The sequence below is a fragment of the Onychomys torridus genome, chromosome 3, assembly GCF_903995425.1.
Source record: "Onychomys torridus chromosome 3, mOncTor1.1, whole genome shotgun sequence".
NCBI classification, from domain to species: domain Eukaryota; kingdom Metazoa; phylum Chordata; class Mammalia; order Rodentia; family Cricetidae; genus Onychomys; species Onychomys torridus.
In genome coordinates, this window is record NC_050445.1 from 40,916,878 (window position 1) to 40,944,546 (window position 27,669).

The following is a 27,669-nucleotide window of genomic DNA, read 5'->3' on the forward strand; positions in this document are numbered from 1 at the left end:
GAGACTCCAAGAGCTCTAGGGAAGGGGAAAGGGTGGGAAGAGCCACAGGAACTGCTGAGCTCCAGAAGGCCCCTGTGCCTCCCCACCCAGAAGCCGAGAAGGCTGTAGCTCAAGAGCACTGGCTGACCAGTCTGCCCTTCAGTGCCACTTGTGGGGACTCTGGGGTTTCTGGAGATACCACAATGTAGAATTTCACTCAATATCATGGGAGGCCAAGAAAACAAGGGAGAAGAGCGGAGGGTGAGGTCACTGTGGCCAGCCAGCCAGCCTCTGCACATAGCATTTGGAGTCACCCCAGGACCCTAGGACATGGTCTTGATTCTGAGCTTCAACTCTAGCTCATCCCATGAAGGCCTCCAGATCAATCCCATCACCACCATACCTCAAGGTAAGGACAGCCGTGGTCTGCTGGAGGCAGCCAGAGTGCCAAGGAGCGAGAGAGGCTGTGGCCCAGAGGGGTTCTCTCTTTCCCACTCTCCATAAGTGAATGTGTCCCTCCAACTGAGATCACGGGTACAGGGGACACTCTCTTCACTGGGAGTAGCTTTATCTAGTTAAGAAAAGGAATGCATTTGCACTCTGGTTCACAGAACACTCTGGAAGTTAATAGCTAATAATTGTGGGGAGAGGAAGTCATTATACATGAGACATGTCAGACAATTACACATTCTTGCTTTTATCATTCCCACAATCCCCATTTTACAGTTAAGGACTCTGAGGTCCCCAAAAGTTGATTAGGCAGAGTCAATGTGCCAAGCCAACCAACCTGTCACCAGTGTCTGTTCTTAACCACTACATCGTGTTGCAAAATAGCTTCAGTAAATGGAGAGAAATGTCATGGTTGGGACAGGTTAACCGAGTAAATCTCCCCAAGGATATTCAGTCAGCTAAACTGACAATGGCCCTGAAGCCAGTAGAGCAAAGTCAGAGCCTGTTCTTTTTTTTTTTTTTTTTGTGCTGAGGATCAAACCCAGGGCCTTGTGCTTGCTAGGCAAGCACCCTACCACTGAGCTAAATCCCCAACCTCAGAGCCTGTTCTTAGACCACTTGCCCCAGCTATTCAAAATGTAACCAAAACCTTGGTATCAGTTGGGATCATATTAGAAATGCCTGGTTTCAAGGTCTTATGTCCAGGTCTAATGAATTAGAAACAGCGTTTTATCAAGACCAAAGGTTGACTTGTGAGCCTGCTAGTGGGGACACACAGGTGAACTTTTGGGGCCCCTGGCTGTCTAGACTACATATAGACCCCTATGCCCATCCTCCTGAGCTCGTGCCGCCAAGGTTGGTCTTGAGCTTCTGATTCCTCCTCTCCTCACCTCCCAAGGGCTGGGATTACAGGTATACACCACCATGTCTAACTATGAGTGTGTGTATGAGTGCCTCGGTACATGTGTCTCTGTGTGCATGTGTGTCTGTGCATGCGTGCATGCATGATTATATGTACATGTGGTGTGTGTGTGTGCGCGCGCGTGTGTGCCTGGGTGAGTAGGTACAAGTGAATGAAGGTTCTCTCAGAGACTGGAGGCATCTGATCCCCCTCCTCCCTCTGGAGCTGGAGTTATAGGCAGTTCTGAGCTACTCAGAGTAGATACTAGGAACCAAACTCAGATCCTCTGGACCGCTGGGACAATCTGTAAGACGAATTGCTAAATGGTCTTATTAATAAAAAATCCAGAGCCAGATATTGGGGTGAAAAATTGAAAGATCAGGGAATAGGACAAGCCACAGCCAACCTCACCTCACCAACTCCTCGGCCTCCAGAGAGACCTACTTCCTGTATACCCACACCTATATGCCTTTCTGTTCTGCCATCTCACTTCCTCTCTCCACCCAGCTACAACACTTCCTCTTTCTGACCAGCGCTGTCATTTCCGGTCTGTCTGTACAGACCTCCAGACCTTTATGGTCAACTAATGTGGAATTTAAGGTGTGTGCCACCATGACTGGCTCTGTTCCCAGTGTGGCCTTGAACTCACAGAGATCTGGATGGATCTCTGCCTCCCAAATGCTAGGATTAAAGGTGTGTGCTACCATTCCCTGATTTCTCTGTTTAATGTAGTGGCTGGCTTTTTCCTCTGATCCTCAGAAAGCTTTATTGGGGTACATAGATAAAATATCACCACAACAATCTCTAAAGCCCCATGGGTTCTTGGGGTCAAACCTAGGTTCTCAATCTTTTATTTTTTTCTTTTTAAAATTATTTATTTATTTATTTGTTTGTTTGTTATGTATACAATGTTCTGTCTGCATGCCAGAAGAGGGCACCAGATCTCATTACAGATGGTTGTGAGCCACCATGTGGTTGCTGGGAATTGAACTCAGGACCTCTGGAAGAGCAGCCAGTGCTCTTAACCTCTGAGTCATCTCTCCAGCCCCAGGTCCTCATTCTTACAAGGCAAGTACTTTACTGACTGGTTTATTTCCTGCTCTTCTTTTTTTAATTCAGAAGTTCCAATAGAAGGTTTAGAGGAAGGTTCAGTAGAAGACAGCAAGAACCTAAGAGCCTGGCATGTAACTTCCCTTTCCTGCCCAGTACTTGACCCAGCAAGAAAACAAGTTACAGAGAACCACCCAGTGTGGATGATTAAAATCAACCTAAGAACATTCCAACCTCAGATATCCTGAAATTCCTTTTGGTGGTGTTTGAGGCTCTAGTAAGATCCTATGTAGCTCAGGCTATCCTGTAACTTGCCTTATAGACAAAGTTGGCCTTAAACTTAAGGCATTTCTCCTAACTCAGCTTTCCAAGTACTGGGATGACAGTTATGCACCGCCACACCTGATTGGATATCCTGAAATTCTAAACCTTTTCTCTTCAGCCGCAATACTCATTAGAAATATTCTTTTTGTTTTGTTTTGTTTTTGTTTTTGTTTTTCGAGACAGGGTTTCTCTGTGTAGCTTTGTGCTTTTCCTGGAACTCACTTGGTAGCCCAGGCTGGCCTCGAACTCATAGAGATCCGCCTGGCTCTGCCTCCCAAATGCTGGGATTAAAGGCATGCGCCACCACCGCCTGGCTAGAAATATTCTTGAATATTCTGTTTTCCTGACCTCTAACCTCATAGAAATTTTTAAAGTGTGTGTATATTTGTGAATGTGCTTGAATGTCATATAAAAACAGAAAAAACAGTAAGTGTCGTGTCAAAGGTGAAAGAGCAGTCACAGAAGAGGAGGCAGTGAGGCTCTGCAAGCCTGTCCGGATGCAGAGGTGGTGGCGGTGGCCTCTATCTCCATCTTCAGTGCTGAATGTAACCCTCCTTCAGCACACCTTTCCTGCCCACTAAGCTTTAGTACCTACTGCACTTCTTTTTAACAGTGTGTTTAAAAATTCAGACCTGGAGGCTTCTCTTGAAAAAAAAAAAAAAAAGAGTATCTGATGATACCAGGCCAGTGTCTGATGATTTGTGCCAGTGTCTGATGATATGTGCCAGTGTCTGATGATACCAGGCCAGTGTCTGATGATTTGTTCCAGTGTCTGATGATATGTGCCAGTGTCTGATGATACGTGCCAGTGTCTGATGATACCAGACCAGTATCTGATGATTTGTGCCAGTGTCTGATGATATGTGCCAGTGTCTGATGATATGGGCCAGTGTCTGATTATTTGTGCCAGTGTCTGATGATATGGGCCAGTGTCTGATGATTTGTGCCAGTGTCTGATGATTTGTGCCAGTGTCTGATGATACCAGGCCAGTGTCTGATGATATGTGCTAGTGTCTGATGATTTGTGCCAGTGTCTGATGATATGTGCCAGTGTCTGATGATATGTGCCAGTATGGCAGCAATGCATCCAAGTCTCAACGGGAACACTCTGCTTTTGTTGCCCCGTCTCCTCCATTCCCACTGCCTTCTCAGAGTTGAAAATGGGTCAGTTGCCAGCAGCAGTTGTTTCGTTTTCTAGATTGACTTGTTACGTTTTCTGTGTGGGACTGTTTTGCCAACACGCATGTCTGTGCACCACATATACGGCTGGTGCCTATCGAGGCCAGAAGACAGTGCTGGGTCCCCCAGGACTGGAGCTACATTCAGCTGTGAGCTGTCATGGGAACTGGAAATTGAACCTGGGTCCTCTGCAAGAGCAGTGAGTGTTCTTAATCACTGAGCCATCTCTCCAGCTCTCCCAGCAGTTGCTTTAAATATCACAAGAGTCAACCATTCCTTTTGCTCATGTTCCCTCAGAGCTTTATTTTTTTATTCCACTTATAGACATATGAGTTTGTAAAAAGCTCTGATTTGGACCCTAGTTCTCCTAGGATCTACAACCTCTTTTACGTTTTAAAATATAGCATGATGTGGCTGTCTCTGAGCCAGAATGGAGAATTAATTTGTCAATGGTCTTAGGTCCAGGCATTTATTCAAGTCCCATTATGTTCCCAGTGCTTGCTGCTGTAGATGACTTAGAGGCATGGATGCAATTTAACATTCATTAAGACATAAGCCTTAAGCCTATAAGAGAACCAGAGAATCGTGTGAGGGGTTACGAGAAGGAAGGTTAAGCCTTGGCAGGAGCGTGTGGTATAAGATTAAGGACAGACGGGGTTTAGAGTGGCTCCTCAGGGAAAGGAAGTAGGTTGAGGATGACTAAGGTATGAGGAAGCATGGTTGAAATGTGGCTGGAACAGCTGTGGCTGGAGTAGCTTTGAGGCAGGGAGCGTGTTATCAGGTGAGACAGGAAAGATGGGGAAGCTGATGAAGGACCACATCCAGGAGACTCGGAGTGGATTAGAACTTGGCAATAGGGAACTACCTGCTGTTTCTAGAATGTCATGTTTTCTCACATGGCCTCATCTGCTCCATCTTTCCTGATCCTATCAAATATGCCAGTGCCCTGAAAGGAGTGGATGACTCTGTCATTATGTACCTCTGGCACCCCAGTATGAACTTTGAATGCTGTCTAGAAAGGGGTTTCTATAATTTTGGTATGTACCCGTGTGACTCCATCCCCCCGGAGAGAAGGCAGTGTGGCACTTAAAGAGCCTCTGGTGCATATTTTTGACTAAGTCAATGAATCAACAAGTGGATACTGCAGATGTGAGAGGAAAGGAACTGGCTAGTCATTTTGTGGAACCTGGAAATGGAGAATATAGAAACGTCTCAAGGAAATAGATGAGTAGGACTGGGTGTCAAATTGACTTTCTTGGCCCAAAAGCCCAGAGAGATACCCATTGTGGCATAGGGATACTATGGTACTCCTGATGGCATCCAGGAGGCCAGAGGAGGTATTATGAGGGATCTGAGTCCCATACCTACACAGCAGCTAGCTCGTTCCAGCATGCAACCCTGTATCCTCCCTTACCTGAGCTGGTCTTGTTGATCTGAATCTTTTTGCTCCTCCTGGCACTCCAGTCATTTCAGGGTCAAGGAAACAAAGACCAAAAGTTAAGGAGAAGAGCAGTGAACTCAGGTGGGGTTTGGTATTTTTTTTTCCTGTCTTTTTTTTTTTTTTTTTTTTTTTGAGACATGGTCTCATGTATCTGACATTGGCCTCAAACTCACTGTGTAGCTGAGGATGACTCTGAACTCCTGACCTTCCTGCCTCCTGAGTGCTGGAATTACAGATGTGCACCAACGTGCCTGGTTTATGCTGTGCTGCAGATCAAACTCAGGTTTTGTGTGTGCTGCAGCAAGCGCTCTACAAACTGAGCTACATGCTCAGCCCTGAAGTCAGTCGTATCTCAAAGCTTATCCCTAGTTAGACTTTTCCTGATGCTAAAGATTTAGAGGCAGATAGAAATATGGAAAAGGCCAGCTGTAGCTATACTGGGTGGGTATGATGCATATTACATTTCCAGAAGAGAAAAGGGAAAGAGGAGGTGGGATGGGAGGAGGTAGGGACCAGAGCCCACAGCTCTGATTTGTCTGAGGACGAGGGCTGTGACCCTATCTTGGATCTTGCATGCTATTTACTGTTCAGTGGCATGTTGCTACTAATGAGCAAGAATTGATGATAACTGCAACCAGCCTGGAAAGTGTCTGAATCTAAGGCATCATCACACAGGGCTTTGTTCTGGGAAAGTGAGAAAGCTAAATGTCTGTACAGAGCAGCTACTGAGATAACGGAGGCAGAAGTGACCATCTCCACTCCTTTTCTCAAATCTCCCTGACCCATTTTACACATGCCAGTCCAGACAAGTTCAGCTGCTTCTCTGGTCTCTCTGAGTCTCTTCTCTTTCCCTTATGATTAACTGTTGTAAGTGTAGCTTGAGTGACATTTTCCAAATGGAAATTGAATAATAGTAACCTCCATGCATAAAGTGCAGCTAAGGCTCCCCTCCACTGAAAGTGTAAAATCCTCCACATGGCCTTCTTTCCCTAAACCCACCAAGGTTCTTCCTCTGGACAAAGCCTCAGCCATTTGTTTCTTCAACCTGTCTGGCTCTCCGCCTCCCCTTTTCTTTTTGTCTAGTGTCTGTTTCTCTTTCAGGGCTTAGTTCCCTCTAACCTTCCAGAATTAAAAGCCAGAGATTGGTGGCAGGCTCCCTTTTCCTTTGGGGGAAGAACGCCTACATTTTGTGGAGTATTGTTGTTTTGAGACATGTTAGCCTAAATTGGCTTCAAACTCACAGGAGTCTTCCTACCACAGCCTCCTGAGCATTTGAGATTACAGGCATGTACCACCATCTCAGACTGAAAATACTGAATTTTGACTGGGCTTGTGTCTAAAGGAGAATGTGCTTTTCAGCCTCCCTTGCAGCTAATTTGGTCCATGGGACTGAGTTACAGCTAATAACTCAGCATGAGATATATGCAAAAGGGTTTGTGGTGGTTTGAATGAGAAATGTGCATCACACACACACACACACACACACACACACACACACACACACACCCCCATAAGCTTGAGTGTCTGAACACTCAGTCCCCAGTTGTGGCCCTGTTCCAAGAGGTTTAGGTGGTGCTGTCTTGTAAAAGGAAGTGTGTCACAGTGGGGTGGGCTTTGGGATTAAAAGCCTTGTGCCCCTTCCAGTTAGGTCTCTGTGCTTTGTATTTGCATTTGAAAATGTGAACTCTCAGCTTCCCATTCTTGCTGCCGTGCCTGCCACTAGCTGCTCTGTCTCCTAGCCACGATGGGCTCTTACTACTGTGCAGCCACAGGCCCCAAAAACCCTCGTTGTATATAAGTTACCGTGTTCTGTACAGTAAGTTAGCTGGGGATTGTGGTCATGTCTGTACTCTCAGGCAGGAAGATCCCGAAGTCTGAGGCAGCATTGCCAACACAAGACTCCATTTAAAAAAAACAAACAAAAAACAAACAAAGGAGCCAGGTACTGTGGCACATGCCTGTAATTCTAGTACCTCGGAAGATCAGGAGTTCAAAGTCATTTCTCTAGTTACTTAACAAGTTTCAGGCCTGCTTGCTACAAAATCAGTGATTTAATAATTTGACACAATTAAAAACTTGCTTCAATATAAAATATTTGCTCTATTAGAATTCAGCACTAGTTCAGAATACGACATTCTTTTCTTTGGTTTGGTTTTTGGCTTTGTGTCTTGTTGTTTTTTTTTTTTTTAAGATTTATTTATTTATTATGTATACAGAAGAGGGCACCAGATCTCATTACAGATGGTTGTGAGCCACCATGTGGTTGACTGGGAATTGAACTCAGGACCTCTAGAAGAACAGTCGGTACTCTTAACCTCTGAGCCATCTCTCCAGCCCCCAGCTTTGTGTCTTTTGAGACAGGGTTTCTCTGTGTAGCCCTGGCTGTACTGGAACTAGCTTTATAGACCAGGCTGTCCTCAAACTCTCAGAGATCTACCTGCCTCTGCCTCCCAAATGCTGGGATTAAAGGTGTAAGCCACCACAGCCATATGACATTCTATGTCAACATTTCTTAATTACAGTTTTCTGTATGTTATATACAGTGACAGTCTTTTGTACAAACCGTTAAATCTTTCCCAAGACAATTAGTAACACACAATATTTATTGAGATCTCACTCATATCTGCTTCCCAGCCTGACAAAGAACACACACGCTAAGTGCTTGATGCTCATGAGCTCACAGAATCCCACAGTATCCGGGTGAGGCCATCTATTATCTTTTAGGTAATACAATACCTAAAAGCTCTCTTACTTCTCAGCTTCCCACCCCAGCATGACTCGGTTTGTCTCTGAGCTACTCTAACTGGTTCCTGTTGAGACAAAACCCCTCCTCCTGACTGACATGAAGCTGAGAGGTAGAGCCCTTGCTTAGGAAGCTTGAGGCCCTAAATTCAATCCCCAAGACAGAGGGAGGGGGAAATCTCTTCTATGTGTCACCAAGAATGGAGGCACAGATTTTCTTATAATTCCAGCACTTGGGAGGTGGAGGCAGGAGGACCAGGAATTAAAGATCGTTCTTGACTACATAGGGAATTTGAAGCCAACCTGGGCTACATGAGATCCCATCTTAAAAACAAAAGAAGTTCCTTCTTTTTGACACTTCATTTTCTCTTCTGGTGATATTTACTAATTCATTTGTGGTTTTCCTTCTCTGTTTGTAGCCCAAACTAGTCTGGAACTCTTTCTGGGCTAGCCTCGGCTTTGCAACAGTCTGCTTGCCTCAGCTGCTTTCTTTGTACTGGAATGACAGATATGGGTCACCCCACCCAACTTCCTGTGTCCCATATCACACTGAGTATCTCTATGTACAGGGCCATTTCTTCAGGCATAGAGAAGAGAGGCCTGTGCTGGAGCATCCCAGGAGTCTATACTTTAGGAACAACCTCAGGAGCTCTATTAAGTCTGAACAGGGGCCCAGTAAATAGGGGGATGAACCCAGGACACAGCAGGGCTTCAAACAATGTGGTTACTCTCTACAGAATTAGGTACTGGGTTAGAGTTTAGCTTTCATTCTTCCATGCCTGTTACTGACTCATTTTCATTGCTGGAGAAATATTTCCATTTCTATACCACTCCTCTGGAGTCAGGCCTACCTTGCTTGCTGTGTGGAGATAGAGACTAAGGCAACGAACAGGAAAGATTGTCCAGAGACTAGGCACAGTGCTCCTTTACCAAGGGCTGCGCTGCTGGGACCTTCCGGGCTAGGGGAAAGGATAGCATGGGCTAGCCTGATTTAAATCATGTACCTGTACTGTTTCTGCTGATGCAGGTCGGCAAAGATCTGTGAGAGTGCCTCACTCTCCCCCTGGACCATCAGTTGCATGAGGCTGTCACTGGGCTCGGGGGTTGGAGGTTTCTTTTGCACTAACTATACGGAGAAAGAACAAGAAAACAAGAGGTTAAGCTTGGGCTCTCTGCATTTTCTTAACACCAATCTCTAGACTCTGAAACATCCGGACCCAACCTCTCCCATTAGGCAGCCATGCCAGCAGCTCCCGGAAGCGGTTCTCTTTGTTGGTAGCTCAGTATTTGGTATAAATATCCTTTGATGCCTTAAAGGTAAGGTCTGCATTGCCACTTACCAACATAGATTTAGTATCAACTTGTTAATATGAATTTTAATAGCTAGTGCTACTCGTTTTTATACTTAAATGTATATGTTATGAAAGTTAATGTTTAAGAAGCTAATTCCTCTTTAAAAAAAGTCCTGTATGCAGTCACTTTGCCGATATGTAGCGCATTTTACCTGTTTATGTGTATTATGTGTTATGTGTGTATGCGTGTACATGGATTGTAGCACATGCCTGTGATCTAAGCACTGGGAGGCTAACGCAGGAGGATCTGGAACTGGAAGCCATCCTGGGTTCTATAGCAGGATCCTGCCTGGTAACAGAACACCTACAGTTACATTCCCAAGAGTGTCACCAACAAGGAATTATGTAAGATTCCGTCTAACAAAAGGATGTCGGGGCTGGGGATTTAGCTCCATGGTAGAGTGCTTGCCTATCAAGAGGACCTTGGGTTTGGTCCTCAGCCTCACAAAGAGAAAAGGTAACAAAGGATGTCAATGAGTAAAGGGCTGGATGCCCAGAATGCACATACAACAGGATGCAGTAGCTCATGTATGAAACCCCAGAGCGCCTATGGCGAGATGGGAACCGGAGAGAGGAGAATCCACAGACGGTCGAGGGCCAGTTAGCCTGGAGTGCACAGAGGAGAACCAGGGACTCAGTCTCAAGTAAGGTAGAAGATGAGGATCTCTTGTCTTTGGGGAGTGTGAGCTGATAACTGAAGGTTTTGGGTTTATTCTCACTGTTTCTTAGACAGAAATTCTGTAGTGAACTGAAGCAATGTGACCGAAGACCAGTTTTTAAATTATGTGTTGGCAAGTTGCCTTAAAAGAAAAGACAAATAAATAAATAAATAAATAAGATGATGAGGATTGACACCTGAGACATCTGTCCTCTGACTTCTACATGTGTGCCATGGCACACATGTTCACACACACACACACACACACACAGTGGGGGGAGGCAGGGAGGGAGAGCTGGTAAGAACAGAGAATGAAAAAAGAATAGAGAATGAAAAACCTAAAAAAGTCCTCCCTCATGGGCTAGGGAGATGGCTCAGCAGGTCAGAGTGTGCTCGTGAAAGAATTCGGACCTGAGTTCAGATCCCCAGCATCCGTGTAAAGAGCCTTTCACACCAGTGGTGCAAACCTCTAACCCCAGCACTGAGGCGTTGGGAAGCAGAGACAGAATTGTTGGGGCTTGCCAGCTACCACCAGCCTAGCAAAAATCCCTCAAGCTCCAGGTTCCGTGAAATACCCTATCTCAGAGGGATAAGGCAAAGGAGGATAGAGGAATGTACATCAAGTCTTCCTCTGGCCTCTGCACGCTCCTCACAGTGCATAAGCCACCCAACACACGCACGCACGCGCACACGCACACGTATGACTGTATACCAGAAGTGTCTCTTTTGACCTGGCAAGGTAGAACGTGCCTGTAATCCCAGTACTTGGGAGCTGGAGAAAGGAGGTTCAGGATTTCAAGGCCAGCTTTGGCTACATAAAAAGTTTGAGGCCAGCTTGGGCTCCATGAGACTCTATCTCAAACAGCCAAGCAAAAAAATACGCAAACCCAAAACCCTTCTCTCTTGTTCCTTTTCACTGAATGGTGGTGATGGCTGACTGCTGCACAACTGTGTACCTCTACTGAAAGTCTGTGTACTTAGAAAGGGGTATTCTGTGCTTAGAAACACTACCATGTCCAGAATAGAGTTAAAGCTGAGGGTGCCTATTCAGGCACTCAGCAGCAGCTGCTCAAATCTCCCTTCTCCAACTCTGGTCTTGGCTGAAGGCTGGCAATGGAGATTTCTTACCTCAGACTTTCCACATGGGCTGCAGAGGCTCTTGGGTACCAGGCAGTGAGTAACAAGGATGCTAGGGTCCTTAGTGGTGATGGACAGACCCTTCTGCAATATTTGAACCAGGCGGATCCAAAAGTGGAAGACAGTCTCAGGATGGTCAGGGTGGAGCTTTAGGAAGTAGATCTTCTCGGTGACTGTCCTCAACCTCAGGATGCGTTCATGGTGGTCACAGATCTGGAGCTCCACAAACTTCAAAGGGAGAATGCTAAGGACAAAGAAGAAGATGCCTGGACAATCCCATCACTTTTGACGTGTCTCCTCAAGGGTGGAGGCTTTTAGGGGCATCAAAGAACTCTTGGCCAGTGATGCTCAAACTCTGGGAAAAGCAGACTTCCCTGGAGCACTTGATGCAGACTCTCCAAGACAGTCTCTAAGATTCAGATTCAGTACGTCTGGGCTGTGGCCCTGGGACCTGCCTCTCACTGATTCTCATGCTAGTGTTCCCTAGGTCCTGTGCCACAGCTGTAGCTCAGGAGTAAGGAGGCCAGACACATGAGCTTTTGCCATTTCTTTCTTGAAAATACGAAGAGAGCTGACCTACCTGCCCAGCTTGTTCATTATGTTACCCTCATGGCTCCAAGACTGCCCAAATGAGCCGACTCAAGGACCTGGCTTAGATCCAACATTAGTCACCTGCGGTGGGCAGGACTTGCTACAGGTATACTAACATCATAATAGGGGGAGCTCTGGCACAAGGTCGCTTGGAGGGATGAAGGGGTTTCCTGGACCTCTGGTAACATATAGAGATTCTTGAGATGATTGGCAGGTTGTGTAAGGAAGCCTTTTGTGGCTTGAGTGTCAAATATCCCCAGAGGCTTATTCGTTTAACACATGGTCCCCAGATAATGGTGCCATTTTTGGAAGGTTATGGAACCTTTAGGAGGAGGAAGTGCATCACTGCGGGGAGAGCTTTGAGGTTTTATAGCCAGACCTCATTTCCTGTTCTGTTTCTTGTTTACATGCCATATGATCAGCCAGCTTCCTGCTCTTGCCAATATGTCTCCCTTCCCTGCCACAATAAGGCTCTGTCCCCCTGGAACTTGAAGCCAAAATCTGCCCTCTCTCCCCTAGCTGCTTTACACCGTTTTTTTTTGTTGTTTTTGTTTTTGTTTTTGTTTTTTTTTAAATCACAGCAACAGAAAGGAAATTGAAACAAGGCCCAAGCAAGCATCAGGAAGGGCAGTTCTATCCCAAGCATCATGCTGCTCTGCAGCCCTACGGGGGACTTAGGCAATACGCTTTATAGAGAAAAACTGCAGCCAGTGACTTGTGATACAAAAATCGAGTCTGGGTAGTTGCACACCCAGGGCTGAACATCATGCCTCTCCCGAGCAGCTCCCATCTGCTGGTCTCACTGCCTCAGTATTCCTTAACCAGAGGCCCAGAGGTTTCCTGCTGTCAGAAGTGTGAAGCGAGAAGGCAAGTGTGCTCGGAGACCGGCCTCTGCTCCTGTCCATGTCAAGCTTCTCTTTGCGCCAGTGTGCCCTTCCAGTGAAAGCCCTGCCCTGTCTCACCTGACCTGTGTGTGTTGTACGCATGCATGTTTGTCAGGTGTGAGCTTGCCCGTGCATGTGCTTGTGTGTGGAAGCCAAGGGTCGATGTCACTGCCATCCTCTATTGATGTCCACTTTTTTTTTTTTTTTTTTTTTTTTTTTTAATTTTCGAGACGGGGTTTCTCTGTGTAACAGGATGTCTACTGTTTTTGTTTGTTTGTTTGTTTTGTTTTGTTTTTAAAATGTTGGTTTGTTTGTTTGTTTTTGAGACAGGGTTTTACTATGTAGTTCTGCCTGGCCTGGAATTCACTCTGTAGACCAGGCTGGCCTAGAACACTCAGAGATCCACCTGCCTCTGCCTCCTGAGTGCTGGATTTAAAGGCGTGCGTCACCATGTCCAGTTTAAATTTTTATTTTAATTTATTATTTGTTGTTGTGTGTATGGGAAGTCTGTGTGCATGTATGTCTGTGCTCCACATGTATGCAGTGTCCACAGAATCCAGAAAAAAGTGTCTATCTCCTGAGACTGAAGTTACAGACAGTTGTTAACTGTACCAAAGAGGAGCCCATGCTTTTAACCACTGAGCCATCTCTCCGGCTCCCACCGTCTTCTTCAGAAAGAAAAAGAGCACTTGTTGCTCTTATAGAAGACCTGGCAATCACATGGCGATTCATAACCTTCTTTAACTCCAGTTCCAGGGGATCTGACACCCTCTTCTGACCTCCACAGGCACTGGGCACACACATGGCACACAGATATACATGCAGGTAAAACATTCACATGCGTAAAAACAAAATTAGTAGAACTTTTAAAAAATATTAAAAATTTTAATTAAAAATAAGAAAAAGGCACTCATGAGGAAGGAAGTGGGCCAGTGAGTTGAGAAGATGGTCACGCAAAAACCTTCACCAAAATTATTGAGACATTTCTCACTGAACCCGGAGCTTACGGTTTTTCACTTGGCTGGACTAGCTGGCTGGTCCCTCGGCTCCACCTCTCTTCCCCCACCCACTGGCCCTGTCACTGGGATTGCAGGCATGCATCGTACTTGGCCTTTTGTGTGAATGCTGATGATCCAAACTCAGATGCTCACACATATCATGCCATCTTCCAACTGAGACATCTATCTCCCCCCCACACACACACACCTATCTGTGTACGAATGTGTTTGGGGAGGTATGTGTGCATGTGTACACAGGTCAGAATCATTCCTTAAGTGTTAACCACCTTGGTTTTTAATCAGAGCCTCTCACTAAACCCAGAGCTTATTAGTTTAGGCGAGGCTGGGTGGCCAGCAAACCCCAGGGATCCACCCATCTCTACCTCCCAGTGCTGGGATTACCCATGTATACCACTATACCCGTTTTTTTTTAACATGGGTTCTGGGGTTTACCCTCAGGTCTCCCCATGTTTACACAGCAGGCACTTTACTGACTGAACTAACTCCCCGGTCTCCTACCTGTCTTAGGTTACTGCAACCTAGAGCAGTTAGTAGCTGAGCACCACAGTGCATGTTTGGAATACAAGCACTCAGAAGGAGTAGGCAAGTAGATCCAGAGTTCAGGGCAGCCTTGACTGCATAGTGGCTTCATGGTCAGCCTGGGCTATAAAAGATTTTGTTTAAAACAAAATGAAAGAGAACTCCAAAGAATTTCACTGCAATGGCTTCTTGGGTCTTCCCCATCTTGAGTTTAGCACCAGGTTGCCTCCACCTTGGCCTGCCTTCTACCCCACTCATCCCTCATTCCCATCTGCATTGCTTACCTCTTCAGGATGATGCTCGGGGCTGTGGATGGTCTGTTCCATGTCTGGCTCTGCCCCTGAAGCCATTTGACTCTGGCCATAAGGAGGATGTTCGGAAGGGGTAGGCAAGGCACAGAGGAGGTCACCCCAAGGGCCATGGTGTTGGAGGCTCTGTAGATTTTTTTCCAGTTTCTGCCCCTTTTGACCTGTAACGCAGCCCCCAGGCCCAGCCTGAGCATTCGGCAAAAGCGGCAAGATGTTTTAGCCAAGTTTCTTCACTCAGCACTAATTTTTGTTTTTCCTAGCTCTGGCTGGCCTAGAACTCACTGTGTAGACCAGGACCAGAGAGATCTGCCTGCTCTGCCTCCTGAGTGCTGGGGTTAAAGGATTATGCCACCTCACTACGACAGCCACTTAGCTTCCTTGTGGGAGGAAGGCTATGGTGTATTGTGGAGTGTTTAGCCGTGTCCTTGGCCTCTGTCCCCTAGATGCCCATAGCATCTGCCACCCAAATTCTGACAGCTGAAAATGTTGTCTCAGACATTGTCAGATGTTCCTTGGAAGTGAGGGCTTACCTAATGCTTTTTGACAAGCATTTTAACCTGTATTGGTTTAAAAACTCTAGTGGGGTTTATGGGTGCTTTTAAAAGTACTTGTTAGCTATTTAAACAAGGCAAAATGAAACAAAACAGGGTTTTACTCTATAGTCCAGGCTAGACTCATTCTCAAGGGCATCCTCCTGTCTCAGCCTCCTGAGTGCTGCTGGGATTACAGATGTGAGCTACCGTGTGGATTTCTCTAATAAGATTTAAAGGACCTACTGTTAACACAAGAGCAAGAAAATAACCTTGGAGTTTCTTAGCATCTACTTCGTGTCTGTGGGGCCTCCCTGGACAGCTTCCTGGCTTTGCTTTGAAAACAGTCATCCACATGGTCCTTCCATTTATTCTAGGTTCTGTCTGGTCCAAGGGGAGCCCAGGCAAGGAGAGAACAACACACCAAGTGCCGCCTAGACCATGTACTTGGCTTGCTGTGTTTAAATAGATTTGTCCAGGTCCCATGCACAATGGCACCTACCCACCAGTGAGCAGAGACTGGACTCTGGGCCCACGTTTCTCTGAGTCCTGAGGTCCTACTCTTTGCCAATCAGTAATTCAAAGGCCATCTCTTTTCACTGCCTTAACTTGGCGTTAGGTGACAGGCCTGAAAATGACATAAATTAGGAGTTCCAATGCCTAATCCTCCACTCAGCAGAGGATGCCTGACCTTTCTTGTTGGGCGTACACTCACAGGAGAAACCCTGGTCAGCCTTGTGTCTCAGGCCCTTGAGCTTTCCTGCCTCAGTTTATCTCCCACTGCAGTGCTAGGGATAACTCTTTTGGTCACATCTTGGGAATAGACTTAGAAGAATCAAGGAGTGCTGTTCTGAGTCACCCAAGAGTACCTGGACAAAGTTGCTTTCAAACACCACGGAGTTAGGAAACAGGTTGAATTCTGGAGAATGGACCATCTGGCAGAGCAGTCCTTCCTCCACACCCAGGCCCACTCCAGGGTTCGGCTCCCTATCCACAGGCAAGAGGCCCCTGAATTTTCCCCAGGCATTCAAGGAAGGGAAGGTTGTATAAGATCTTATAACTTTCACAGTCTTCTTCGAATTCCACCAAGACGTTCTAGGTGGAACTGATGTCATCATGTCTGCACATGCTTAGGGGCCCTCTGCACAGTTGTCCTGGGATCTGTTTCTTCCCTTCTGACCATGGGCAGCTGGCCAAGGCCTTGGGGGCAGCCAGTCAGCTCACAATGATGAATGGATGACATCATGAAAAACCACAGCAGGCCTGCAAGAAAGGGAAGTGGTCGGGGGAGCCTCCCATTTCCTCCTGAGCCAGCGTTGTTCACTTATGCACTGACATGCCAAGTCCTTCTCTGGGGCCTACCTGGAACAGTCACAGAACTTGCTGGGAAAGCCTGAGGCAGACAGGAAGCAAGAGCTGTTAGGAAGCTCCTACTACTGTCCAGAAGGAAGGTCTTTCCTGACTCTCAGCCCTTGTGCGTGCGTGCGTGCGTGCGTGCGTGCGTGCGTGCGTGCGTGTGTGTTACTGGGACTGAACCCAGGGCCCCATACATGCTCAGTGCCCTACCACTCAGCTATGTTCCCAGTTCATACAGGACTTGAACTTGGCATTTTTCCATCTCAGCCCCCTGAGTTCCTGAGATTACAGGCCTGCACCATGAAGTTCAAGCTCCACTACTTACGTTACATTTGATTGATTGATTGATTGATGTATGTGTGTGCACACATAGAGTGCCACAGCACATGTGAAAGTCAGAGAACAACTTATGGGAATCAATTCCCTCCTTCCACCATACAGGGTCTGGGGATAAAACTCAGACCATCAGGCTTGGTGATGAGGTACATGCCTTTACCTGCTGAAGCATTTCACTGCTGAGCCATCTTGCTGGCCTACTCCCTGACTCTCTCAGTGCAAATTATCCTAAACAATGTGAAGAGCTGATATCTATTCAAAACTAGTTTTCAGAGCCTCATATGGTATAATCCCCCCCATACACCCTGGTGTAGCATGACATCAGCCTCTCACATTCTGGCTTAAAATGGCACGAATCTCCCACACCCTGGTTTGGCATGATGTGAGCTCCCACCCCTGCACCCTGACTTACGTGCAAGAACCATTTCTGCTTCTAGAGGAGCTGCTGGCACCTGTTACCTGCCTGCTATGGCTGGCTGGTTGCAGCTGCAGGATTTTTTCCCTTAAGAAGTCAAAACTGAAGGAGCAAGAGAAGTAATTAGTTTCTTAAGACAAGACTGACCATCTGGGGGGAGGGGGCAGCACCATATCCTTGTCTCAGTGATAATGTACTACCCCAAGAGTCAGAGGAAGAGAAAAAAAATCCAAATTCTGGGCATAGGATAAGTCAAAGAACCAAGCCGGCTGACAACTATTCAAAGGAGAAATAATATTCTAACTTGGAAAAAATTCTAGGATTTGGTAATGTTGAGGTCAAATGTAATAAATTCAGAAAAAAATGGTTTGGCAGCGAGATATACAAAGGATGGGCCTAGATATGAGTCCTCTATTTCATCATAAAGTCAGAGAGAGTCTGAGGGTTATGAGGCTTTCCCAGTCTGGTTCCAACAGCCCTCTCCTCTGGCCATGAGGCTACACCCACCCAACCACCTGTTATAGTTCCCTGGGTAGCAATGAGATGTCTAACTCACATTCCTTATTTTCTTTTGCTTACTACATAGGGGAAAATGCACCCCCCCCATAAGATTCTCTGAGGATGGGGTCATAGACCACACCCTGTGGTTTGCATTTCCTTGGAAACCAAAAACATAGTACGAAAGTGGTGGCTGTTAATAAGCTGTGCTCCCTTTTTACAGTTAGCACTTAACCATAGCACAGCCTGTGAGCTAGATACAGTGCTGGGCAAACGTAACCACCGAGACATCCCAAAGTCAACTTCCCAGTTGACTTTTTCATCTAGGGACACTAAGCTGGCTTCCATGGTGTTCCTCTACCTCAGTGGAGGGAGGCTTTAGCACTGGTCTAGAAAGTTAATTATGACAATACTTTTGGCTCTAAACAAGGCACTAAACAATTGTATAAATGATGTTTCAAGGTGTCTACCTTCTCCTTGTCCCCACTAGCCTTCCAACACCAGTGTTTTGAGTCATTTTAATAGCCATGTAACACACCCCAATGTTTCTTCCACTTCTTTTTGTTAAACACAACGTTTATTTTACAATTATGAAAAAGAAGGAAGAGAGAAAAAAGAGATAATCGCAAGACTAGAAAAGTTCTTCTAGATTTACTTAGTATGTCCATTTCTGTGGTATGGAATTATTGACATTTACTTGGACATAGGCCACCTGGAATAGAGTACACTGTGTGGCTTCCCTTGCAGCTAGGTAAGGCTATCTGACTATTCTACTGGAAGACACATAAGCTCAAGTGAAATTTCTCTGAGGAATTATTTTTTTTTTAAGATTTATTTGTTATGTATACAGTGTTCTGTCTGCATGTACGCCTGCTGACCAGAAGAGGGTGCCAGATCTCATTACAGATGGTTGTGAGCCACCATGTGGTTGCTGGGTATTGAACTCAGGACCTTTGGAAGAGCAGCCAGTGCCCTTAACCACTGAGCCATTTCTCCAGCCCATGAGAAATTATTTTAGGGAGAAAGCACCCCTCTTCCCTACTCTCTATTTCCATCTCCCTTCCTACACACTGGTCTAAAACTTCTGTTCCAGTCCTGAACTGTGAATTTCTTTTTCTTTTTCTTTTTTTTTTTTCCCTTTTTTGCTTTTTTTGTTTTTTTGAGACAGGGTTTCTCTGTGTAGTTTTGGTGCCTGTCCTGGATCTCTCTCTGTAGCCCAGGCTGGCCTCAAACTCACAGAGATCTGCCTGGCTCTGCCTCCCGAGTGCTGGGATTAAAGGCATGTACTACCGCTGCCTGGCGTGAATTTCTATTTATGAGAAAAAAATAAAGTAGAAAATTTTTTACATATACTTACTATTTTGTATGTGAGTGTGTATGTGGGGTGGTGCTGTAGCATTGGAGAGAGCCTTCTCTCTTCTGCCACCGTGTGGGGTCCAGGGATTGAGATTACAGCAAACACCTTTACCTGCTGAGCCATCTCCACCCAAATTTGGAATTTTCTAATTAGAATGAATCAAACCTAAAACTGGCTGATGCTACTAGCATAAAGCTCCTGTTCACTCTTCAGGAATAATTTTACATCAAATGATAGTGCTATTTACCAATCATTCTAGGTGATAAGGAAAATAAAGTTAATTTGCAGGACATATCATGACAAACTTGTGGCTTCTGAGGAGTGTAACTGTTTACTTCAACACTAGAAAATGCTGCTTCTGTGCTCCTCATGTGTAAAGTGGTACTAGATTACCATAATCACTTTTTTTTCCTGAGACAAGGTTTCTCTATATAACAGTCCTGGCTGTCCTGGAATTAGCTCTGTAGACCAGGCTGACCTGGAATTCAGAGAGATCTGCCTGCCTTTGCCTCCTGAGTTCTGGGATTAAAGGCGTGCGCCACCACTGCCCAACTGGAGAGATGTTCTGATGCTTGCTTAAAGTAACCCAAATTTCTGGGGGTCAGTCAGTGCTGGATTTAGGCTTTGTGCAGTTTAAGGCATGCTATTTAAAGATTTCCCTTCCTTCCTTCCTTTCCTTCCTTCCTTCCTTCCTTTCCTTCCTTCCTTCCTTCCTTTCCTTCCTTCCTTCCTTCCTTCCTTTCCTTCCTTCCTTCCTTTCCTTCCTTTCCTTCCTTCCTTCCTTCCTTCCTTCCTTCCTTCCTTCCTTTCCTTCCTTTCTTCCTTTCCTTCCTTCCTTCCTTCCTTCCTTTCCTTCCTTTCTTCCTTTCCTTCCTTCCTTTCCTTCCTTTCTTCCTTTCCTTCCTTCCTTTCCTTCCCTTCCTTCCTTCCTTTCCTTCCTTCCTTCCTTCCTTCCTTCCTTCCTTCCCTTCCCTTTCCTTCCTTCCTTCCTTCTTTCCTTCCTTCCTTCCTTCCTTCCTTCCTTCCTTCCTTCCTTCCTTTTTGTTCTTTTCAAGTCAGAGTCTCACTATGTAGCTCTGGCTGTCCTGGAACTTGCTTCTTAGACCAGGCTGGCCTCAAACTCACAAAGATCTACCTGTCTCACCTAAGGGTACATTACCATTTCCCTAAGCAACTAAAATTATTGTTATATCTGGCTTATCAAAAATCAGTGTCCAACCCAAGAGTTGACCTTTCCCCTTAGTTTATTTTTATCTAGTAAAGTTTCTTTCTTGGGTTACTAAATAGTGAGCTGTACTGCAGAATGCTCCACTTTCTGGGTTTGCCTTGTTGCTTCCTTGTGCTGATATTTAGGTTAGTTCTCCAGCCACTAACTTGTTATGAAATAGAAGTTACAGCTAAAGAGATTTTTAAATTCAAGACAAACATTTCTTTTAAAATTAAAAATGGTCACCATTTCTTAGTAAAGATCTACCATGGGATCTGTACAAAGAACTGCTCTCTCCCCTCAACTAGTGTCAACAGGAGCATATACAAGTGACTGTGTATCAGAAGAAAAGTGATTTCAGAAAACAGGAGAAAATACTTGACAAGAATCTTCTCTCTACTTCAATGGGCATGAAATATAATGTGGAAAAAAAAGGGTAACGGAACCAGAATAAGATGGGAAGGGAAAAGGAAGAAACAGAAGAAGAAAGAAAAACTCTTAAATGCTCAAAGCCACATCAGAAGCTGCAGCTGATGTGACAGAAAAATGAGTCATCCCACGGAAGGCCACAGAGCGGGTGACTCTTCACAGTGAGGGGAGGGACGTCACCTAGTGTGACAGTCATGTCAACCCAGCATGGCTAGTGCTCCTTTGAAGGGAAAAATGAATAGGAATGAACAAAAGTAAACAAAAATAGGACCACCACCACCACCAAAGTTACTTCTGAAACTAAACAAAACCCACTCGCTATGGCTACACAGCAGGACTTACCATATTCCAAGGAGACTGGGTGAATACACTAGAGAGGCAAGAATGGCTTTTAAGGAACTCTACGTTACTGGAATACAAAGAGAAGCATCCTACTGTAAATATCCAGAGGGATGAAGCTGACAGTCTACTGAGCTAACAAGACAGGATGGCCTCAGATTTCTCAGAACTTTTGGATGACACGAGACAATGGAACAGTAGAGAAAGAATGCCAAGGAGAAAGAATGTGGCCCCAGAATTCTATAGACAGCCGGAGCTCATTCCTTGTAATGGTCGCAAAAATAATCTCAAAACATTAGACACACGGGGCTGGAGAGGTGGCCCAGCCGTTAAGAACACTGGCTGCTCTTCCAGAGGGCCTGACAACCATCCATAATGAAATCTGGTGCCCTCTTCTGGCCTGCAGGCATACATGCAGCCAGAACACTGAATACATAAATAATAAATCTTTAAAAAACGACAATAACTAAATGTACACAATAAATAAGTACACACTTAAAAAGAAAGGCAAGCATTGCGATTGCAATGTCCCGAGTACATATGTGAAAGAGTCTCATGACACTGAGTTCTATGTTCTTATTACCTCTGCTCCTTGAATGGCATCCAGGGGAGGCCTGGTGTGATGTTTATTCTTTGTCCAGGGCAACGTGCTTGAACACTTTAAGGGGGCAATAAAGTCCCACTTAGAATACACTGTATCATTCTGTGTGTTGACAGAAGATAGGACACCTTCAGATATACTGGCATTTATTAATATCCCAGAGCAGTATTTTGTTTGAGCATGATTTAAAAGTTTATTTCAGTGATATTTAATAAAAACCAACAACTGTATCTGTGGCAAGACAAAGAAGTGGATTTACTTATTCTAAGTTAGGTAGGAATCAAAGACCGTCAAAACCAGGAAAGTTCTCTCTGAGATTATCTCTAGATTTCTATATCTGGGATTGTTTTCATTCAAGTAATTCAAGGGATTACTCCAATAAGTTAGTGACCTTAGCCTTAATAATCCTAAATGCTTACTTTATATTTTACTACACTTATTTATTTGTGTGTGGTGTGTGTTTTGTGGTGTGTGTGTGTGTGTGTGTGTGTGTGTGTGTGTGTGTACGTACCAAAGTGTAGTCAGAGGACAACTTACCATAGTCAGTTCTCCAGTTCTCTCCTTCCACCATGTGAGTCCCAGGGATTAAGCTCAGGCCCTCAGACTTGACAACAAGCACTTTTACATCCCTCCCCGAGTCATCTACCCAGCCCCTAAACACATTATATGCTGAAGCCATTGTTGGTCCATAGTTGTAAACCCTGCTTTTGAACTTCTCCAGCCCAGCCACTGTGCTTTGTCTCTGCAAATCGACTGCCTAAGGTTCTTAGTGGTCCCTTGTGAACCTTGGCAGGTGGAGGACTCTGCATCAGTGTTCAGCTGCTCACTCCCCTGTCACTGTCTCCTCAGCGCCAGGGTCGTCTTTGTTAACCCTCTGCTATTTTTCTAGAGACTTCCAAAGACAATGGTGGAGCCCTAATCTAATTTCTGTCACAGAGTCAAGTGGGTGTATCTTGACATTACTCCTTCAGGGTATTTCCTCTTCTCTGAATTCTATCTCAGAACCTTAAGAGGCATCCTTACTTTGTTCAGGAAATGGTTTTGGCAAATTTGGTGTCCTGGAGGTCGTTAGTGAATTCTAGATGGCACTGTTTTCTTACTTTTCCCTTTCAGATGCCTTGTTCCTTGGCCTTTAGATGCTTTACCAATCCCTTGGGTGGTGTTATTTTCATCTAAAAAATCATTTCTAGGAAATCAATTTCTAAGAGAAGCCAGGACAAGAACGTTCCCTCATTTGCAGGAAGACAATGCTGGGGACAGCCAGAGCTGGTAATGGTGGGATTGCATCTGCCTAACTACCTTTAATTGGGTTTAATCTGGTAGGAACTAGGCACCAGGGGATACACAAACAAATGAGCCACATATGGTTGGCATATGCCTGCACAGCCTGGGAACAGAATGGCTTCAATTAGACACAGGAAGGGACAGACCAACCCAAGACAGAGGGGCTTTGTTGGAAGGCCGCTAAGGGCTCTCAACTCCACCTGGGTTAAGGAAACTAAGTGAAGCAAATAGGAACAATAACCTGAAGAGAGAAGATGATGGTGAGGACGTTATCTCCAGGAAGGTAGTCGGCAACCTTGCTTGTGATATAACATCAGAAAGAGGGCATCAGGTGAGGTGTAAGGCCAGGAGATGGGGTGGTTAAAGGGGCAGGGGGTGGGAGTGGAAACATTCTAGAGAAATCTTATATGACTATGGGGCAGAACTGAGTCACTCTCCACCACCCCTCTGGGTACCTGGCCCGCTTCCTACCTGGCCTGACTGTTGGCCATACTACATGGGAACCAGAGGTGACGAGCTCTCCCGTGTAGTCTACACAGATCTGCCAGGGAACAGGTAGAAACTCAAGTCCTCAAGTCCAGAGTGTCCATCTGTGGAAGTGGTTTTAATCCTCACCTTCTCTCCCTTCCCCACACACTTGCCCTTCACCAATCCTCCAAGCAGATCCTGGTAACTTTGGCTAAATCTTTAACTGTCATTTGCAGTATTTTACAAATAGTTGCAAATATAACACATCCATGAAGTATGCTTTCTTTTTCTAATTTTTGCTCCTTAGAGTTTTTCATTTTCTTGCTTTTAATCCTACTTTTTTTTTTTTTTCACATCAGCTCCACCCTATAGTGCGCCTCTCGAGCGCTCAGATCCATCAGTCCAGCGCCCTCTGCTGGGGGCTGTCTGCCAGCGTCTGAGCTATCCCTCCCCCGCATCCTGGACGCTCCTTCACTCAGTTCCTGCATGGAACTTGTTAGTCACAGCCCTGCCATTTTGCAAAGCTCCCCCATGTTGGTTGAACAGTGACAGTTACCAAAATTACAGTAATTTGTTTTTCAGAACTAAAGTAACTTGTTCTTCTGGATTCTTGCCCTCCTCACCCTGCACTGCCGCACCAGAGACAGCCTGGCAGCAAGCAAGCACAGGATAAAGACCACTCATCCATCACGTGACAGAGAGCCGCCTCCTGCCTCTGAACCTTATAGGAAAGGCCTTCCGCTATGCCTCACTGGCCCGAACTCCCCTCAGAACCCCCAACAGGCTGTCTGGCTATGTGTTAATACCTTTCCCAATAAACCTATTGCTTAGTGTCCCCCACTCCAAACCTGAAACCTTTTAGAACCAGCCCGCTCCTGAGTCTGTGTTTCCTCCTTCCCTCCTTCCACTTCTAAGGCTTCCTCCCCAAACCCTGTCCTTCCTTCTCTGTGACTCTTGGGATGATATCTGACCGCGTACAGGCTTAGACAAATCTCTTCCACTGAGCTAGCTCAGTCCTCCACCTTACTCTTACTGCTCTTTTGTTTTTTGTTTGTTTTTTTGTTTTTGTTTTGTTTTTGTTTTTTGTCCCTCTCCTGAATCAATGCCTGAGGCAGGTGGGAGAGCTGGCCCTGTGGTTATAAATGTGAGAGAGCCATCCCTGACCACCACCAGCTGCAACATTCGGGAGAGCAGGCCCTGCACCCCACCAGGGCAGTACAATAGAGCCAATCCTGTTTGCGCAGGTGTGGGTGAGCCAGCCTCGAAATTGTAAGCATGGGAGAGCTGTCCCCATTACCCATTTGCCTTGTGGTGGCGTACATGGGGAGAGCTACCCTCCCTCCTCCCCCACCCATCAACGTCTGGGGCAGGTGGTTGAGCTGGCCCCATGGTCATAAAAGTGAGAGAGCTGTCCCTGTTGGTGAAGGTGTGGGTGAGCCAGCTCTGAAGTTGTAAACATGGGAGAGCTGTCACCATTTCACATCTGGCAGACCAACCCTACAGTTGCCCAGGCCCAGATCCAGGGTTATGACTTGGCCTACCCATCATCCACCCTACCTGCTGGAGCACATGAGGGGACCTGACCCAAAGACTCAAAGCTGCAGGATCTCCACAACACAGAGCAACAACAGGATATCCAGGAAGAGTCCTATTGAGGGATATTGTTTGTTTTTGCTCTTTTTTGGGGGCCTACCACCCAGCTCCCAAATAAATCACACACAGAGGCTTACTCTTAATTATAAATGCATGGCCTTAGCTTGGCTTGTTGCTAGCCAGTTTTTTCTTAAAATTATTTGTCTATCTTTTGCCTCTGGGCTTTTCCCCTCTCTTACTTCTGTAAATCTTACTCTTACTCTGTGGCTTGCTGTGTAGCTGGGTGGCTGGCCCCTGGAGTCCTCCTCCTTCTCTGCCTGCCAGCCCCACCCATCCTTTCTCCTGCCTTGCTATTGGCTGTTCAGTTCTTTATTAGATCATCAAGTGTCTTAGACAGGCACAGTAACACAGCTTCACAGAGTTAAACAAATGCAACATAAACAGAAGTAATACACCTTAAAATAATATTCCACAACAGAGAGATCAGCATCAATAATGTAGTAGAAACCAGAGGCCTCCACCAGACCAATGACTCTCTGCAGTGAACACTTGTAAGTAAAGATATGTGGACAAAGGGTTTAGGGCATGACTCACTGTGTGACATTGCAGCTTCCATGATGAGATTTTAAGTTTTGTCCCTTTAAAAAAAATTTCCCCCTTTTTTCTCTTAAATTTTTTTTATTGGGGGGGTGGTTTCAGGGACAGAGGGCAGATGCAAAGGGATGGGGAAATGAATGGGAACAAGATACATGATGTAAAAGACACATAGAATAAATACATAATTTTTTTTTGTGCTGCTTGGGTCTTGAACACAGGACCTCATGCATGATAGACAAGTGCTCTACCACTGAACTACAGTCCCCAGGCCCCCTTTTTTCTTTTTAAGTTGATTATATCAGATCTTTTGTCACAAAAGAAAACTGACTACCACAAGTTATATAAAAAATGCCCACTACTTGCAAATCTGAAGTTGAGATGTAAGGGTGGTAGTGATTTCACCAGGGGTGGGGGGGGGGGTCAGTGGGGTCCACTGTTGAAAGCTGGAGGCAAACCTGGCTGTGATGGTGGATATACCAGGAAGCTGCTACTTGGGAGGCTGAAATAGGAAGACCATGAGTTTAAGACCAGCCTTGGATATACAGACTCCATCTCAACACAACCAACCAACAAACAAACAAAAAACAGAGCCAGTTGCTAGTTTTGGCTCCTCTTTTCTAGGTAATCTCTTCTTAACCTGTGGGTCGTGATGTGACCTCTTTGGGGGTCAAATGATCCTTTCACAGAGATTATCCAAGACCATGGGAAAACATAAATATTTACATTATGATTGAAAACAGTAGAAGAAATTAAAATTCTGAAGTAGCAATGAAAATAATTTTATGGTTGGAGGTCACCACAACATGAGGAACTGTATTAAAGGGTCGAAGCACTAGGGAGGTTGAAAACCACTACTTTAGAGGAATGTGGTACTTCTGGTCAAGTGTTTGGAGAGGATCATCTTCACCAGTAAAGGCAGAGAGCAGTGGCACCCAAATAAAACAGAGATCTTGCTCAGCCAACAGAAGAGGACATATACTACACAAGCAAAACTGTAGGTGGAGTTTCCTGTGCTGGTGGCCACTCCTGAATAATCACTCAAACTCAATATTAATTGTAAATGCTTGGCCAATAGCTCAGGCTTGTTACTAGTTAACTCTTATGTTTAAATTAACACATATTTCTTATCTATGCTTTGCCATGTGGCTAGGTATCTTTTCTCAGTACAGCATGCTCATCTTGCTTCCCTGGCATCTCCTCTGAATCTGCCCTTCCTCTTCCCAGCATTCTCTCTGTGCCAGGCTGTCTCTTCTAATCTCTTCCTGCCCAGCTATCGGCCAATCAGCTTTTTATTAACAATGAGAGCAATACATATTTACAATGTACAAAGATTGTTCCAAAGCACAGAACCATCAGGGATTTGGAGTTTGGGGCTGAAAGACCTCCCTACAAGAAAACAAACAAACAAACAAAACCCAGATAGGAGCTGGAGAGATGGCTCAGTGGTTGAAAGCACTGGCTGCTCTTCCAAAAGACCAGGGTTCAATTCCCAGCACTCACATGGCAGCTCGCAACTGTCTGTAACTCAAGTTGCAGTGAATCTGACTGCTGCATACAGACATACACACAGGCCAAGTACCAACACACATAAAAACTAAATGAATGAATGAATGAATGAATAGATGATAGATAAATAAATTTAAAAATTACTTAAGCCAGGTGGTAGTGGCAGGAGGCAGAGGCAGGTGGATCTCTGTGATTTCTAGGTCAGCCTGGTCTACAGAGCGAGTTCCAGGACAGTCAGGGCTACACAGAGAAACTCTGTCTCAAAGAAAAACAAAACAAAACAGCAACAACAACAAAGACTTGAAACAAAAAGGTTAATAATTAAAAATGTTAATGTGCTGCTGCATACTTATAGTAACTTAAAATCAATTCTTGTTGTCTCCTTTCTAAACTAAAGAGACAAGAGCAAGGCTCCAAAACATTTTTTTTTTTTTTTTTTTGGTTTTTTGAGACAGGGTTTCTCTGTAGCTTTGGAGGCTGTCCTGGAACTTGCTTTGTAGACCAGGCTGGCCTCGAACTCACAGAGATCCATCTGCCTCTGACTCCCGAGTGCTGGGATTACAGGTGTGTGCCACCACCTCCCGGCTCCAAAACATTTTAAATTAGGAGAATTTTTTAT

General features: G+C 45.4%; 1 protein-coding gene across 1 annotated transcript; it reads right to left on the reverse strand.

The window, feature by feature from the left end:
• Positions 1-383: 383 nt before the first annotated feature.
• Positions 384-16,182, reverse strand: Fam71f1 (family with sequence similarity 71 member F1). Its single transcript, XM_036181855.1, has 6 exons — positions 15,934-16,182; positions 14,511-14,695; positions 11,205-11,457; positions 9,071-9,192; positions 5,298-5,335; positions 384-550 (listed from the first exon to the last, which is right to left on the reverse strand). The coding sequence occupies exons 1-6, from the start codon at positions 16,180-16,182 to the stop codon at positions 384-386; spliced, it is 1,014 nt and encodes a 337-aa protein (XP_036037748.1).
• Positions 16,183-27,669: the final 11,487 nt, after the last annotated feature.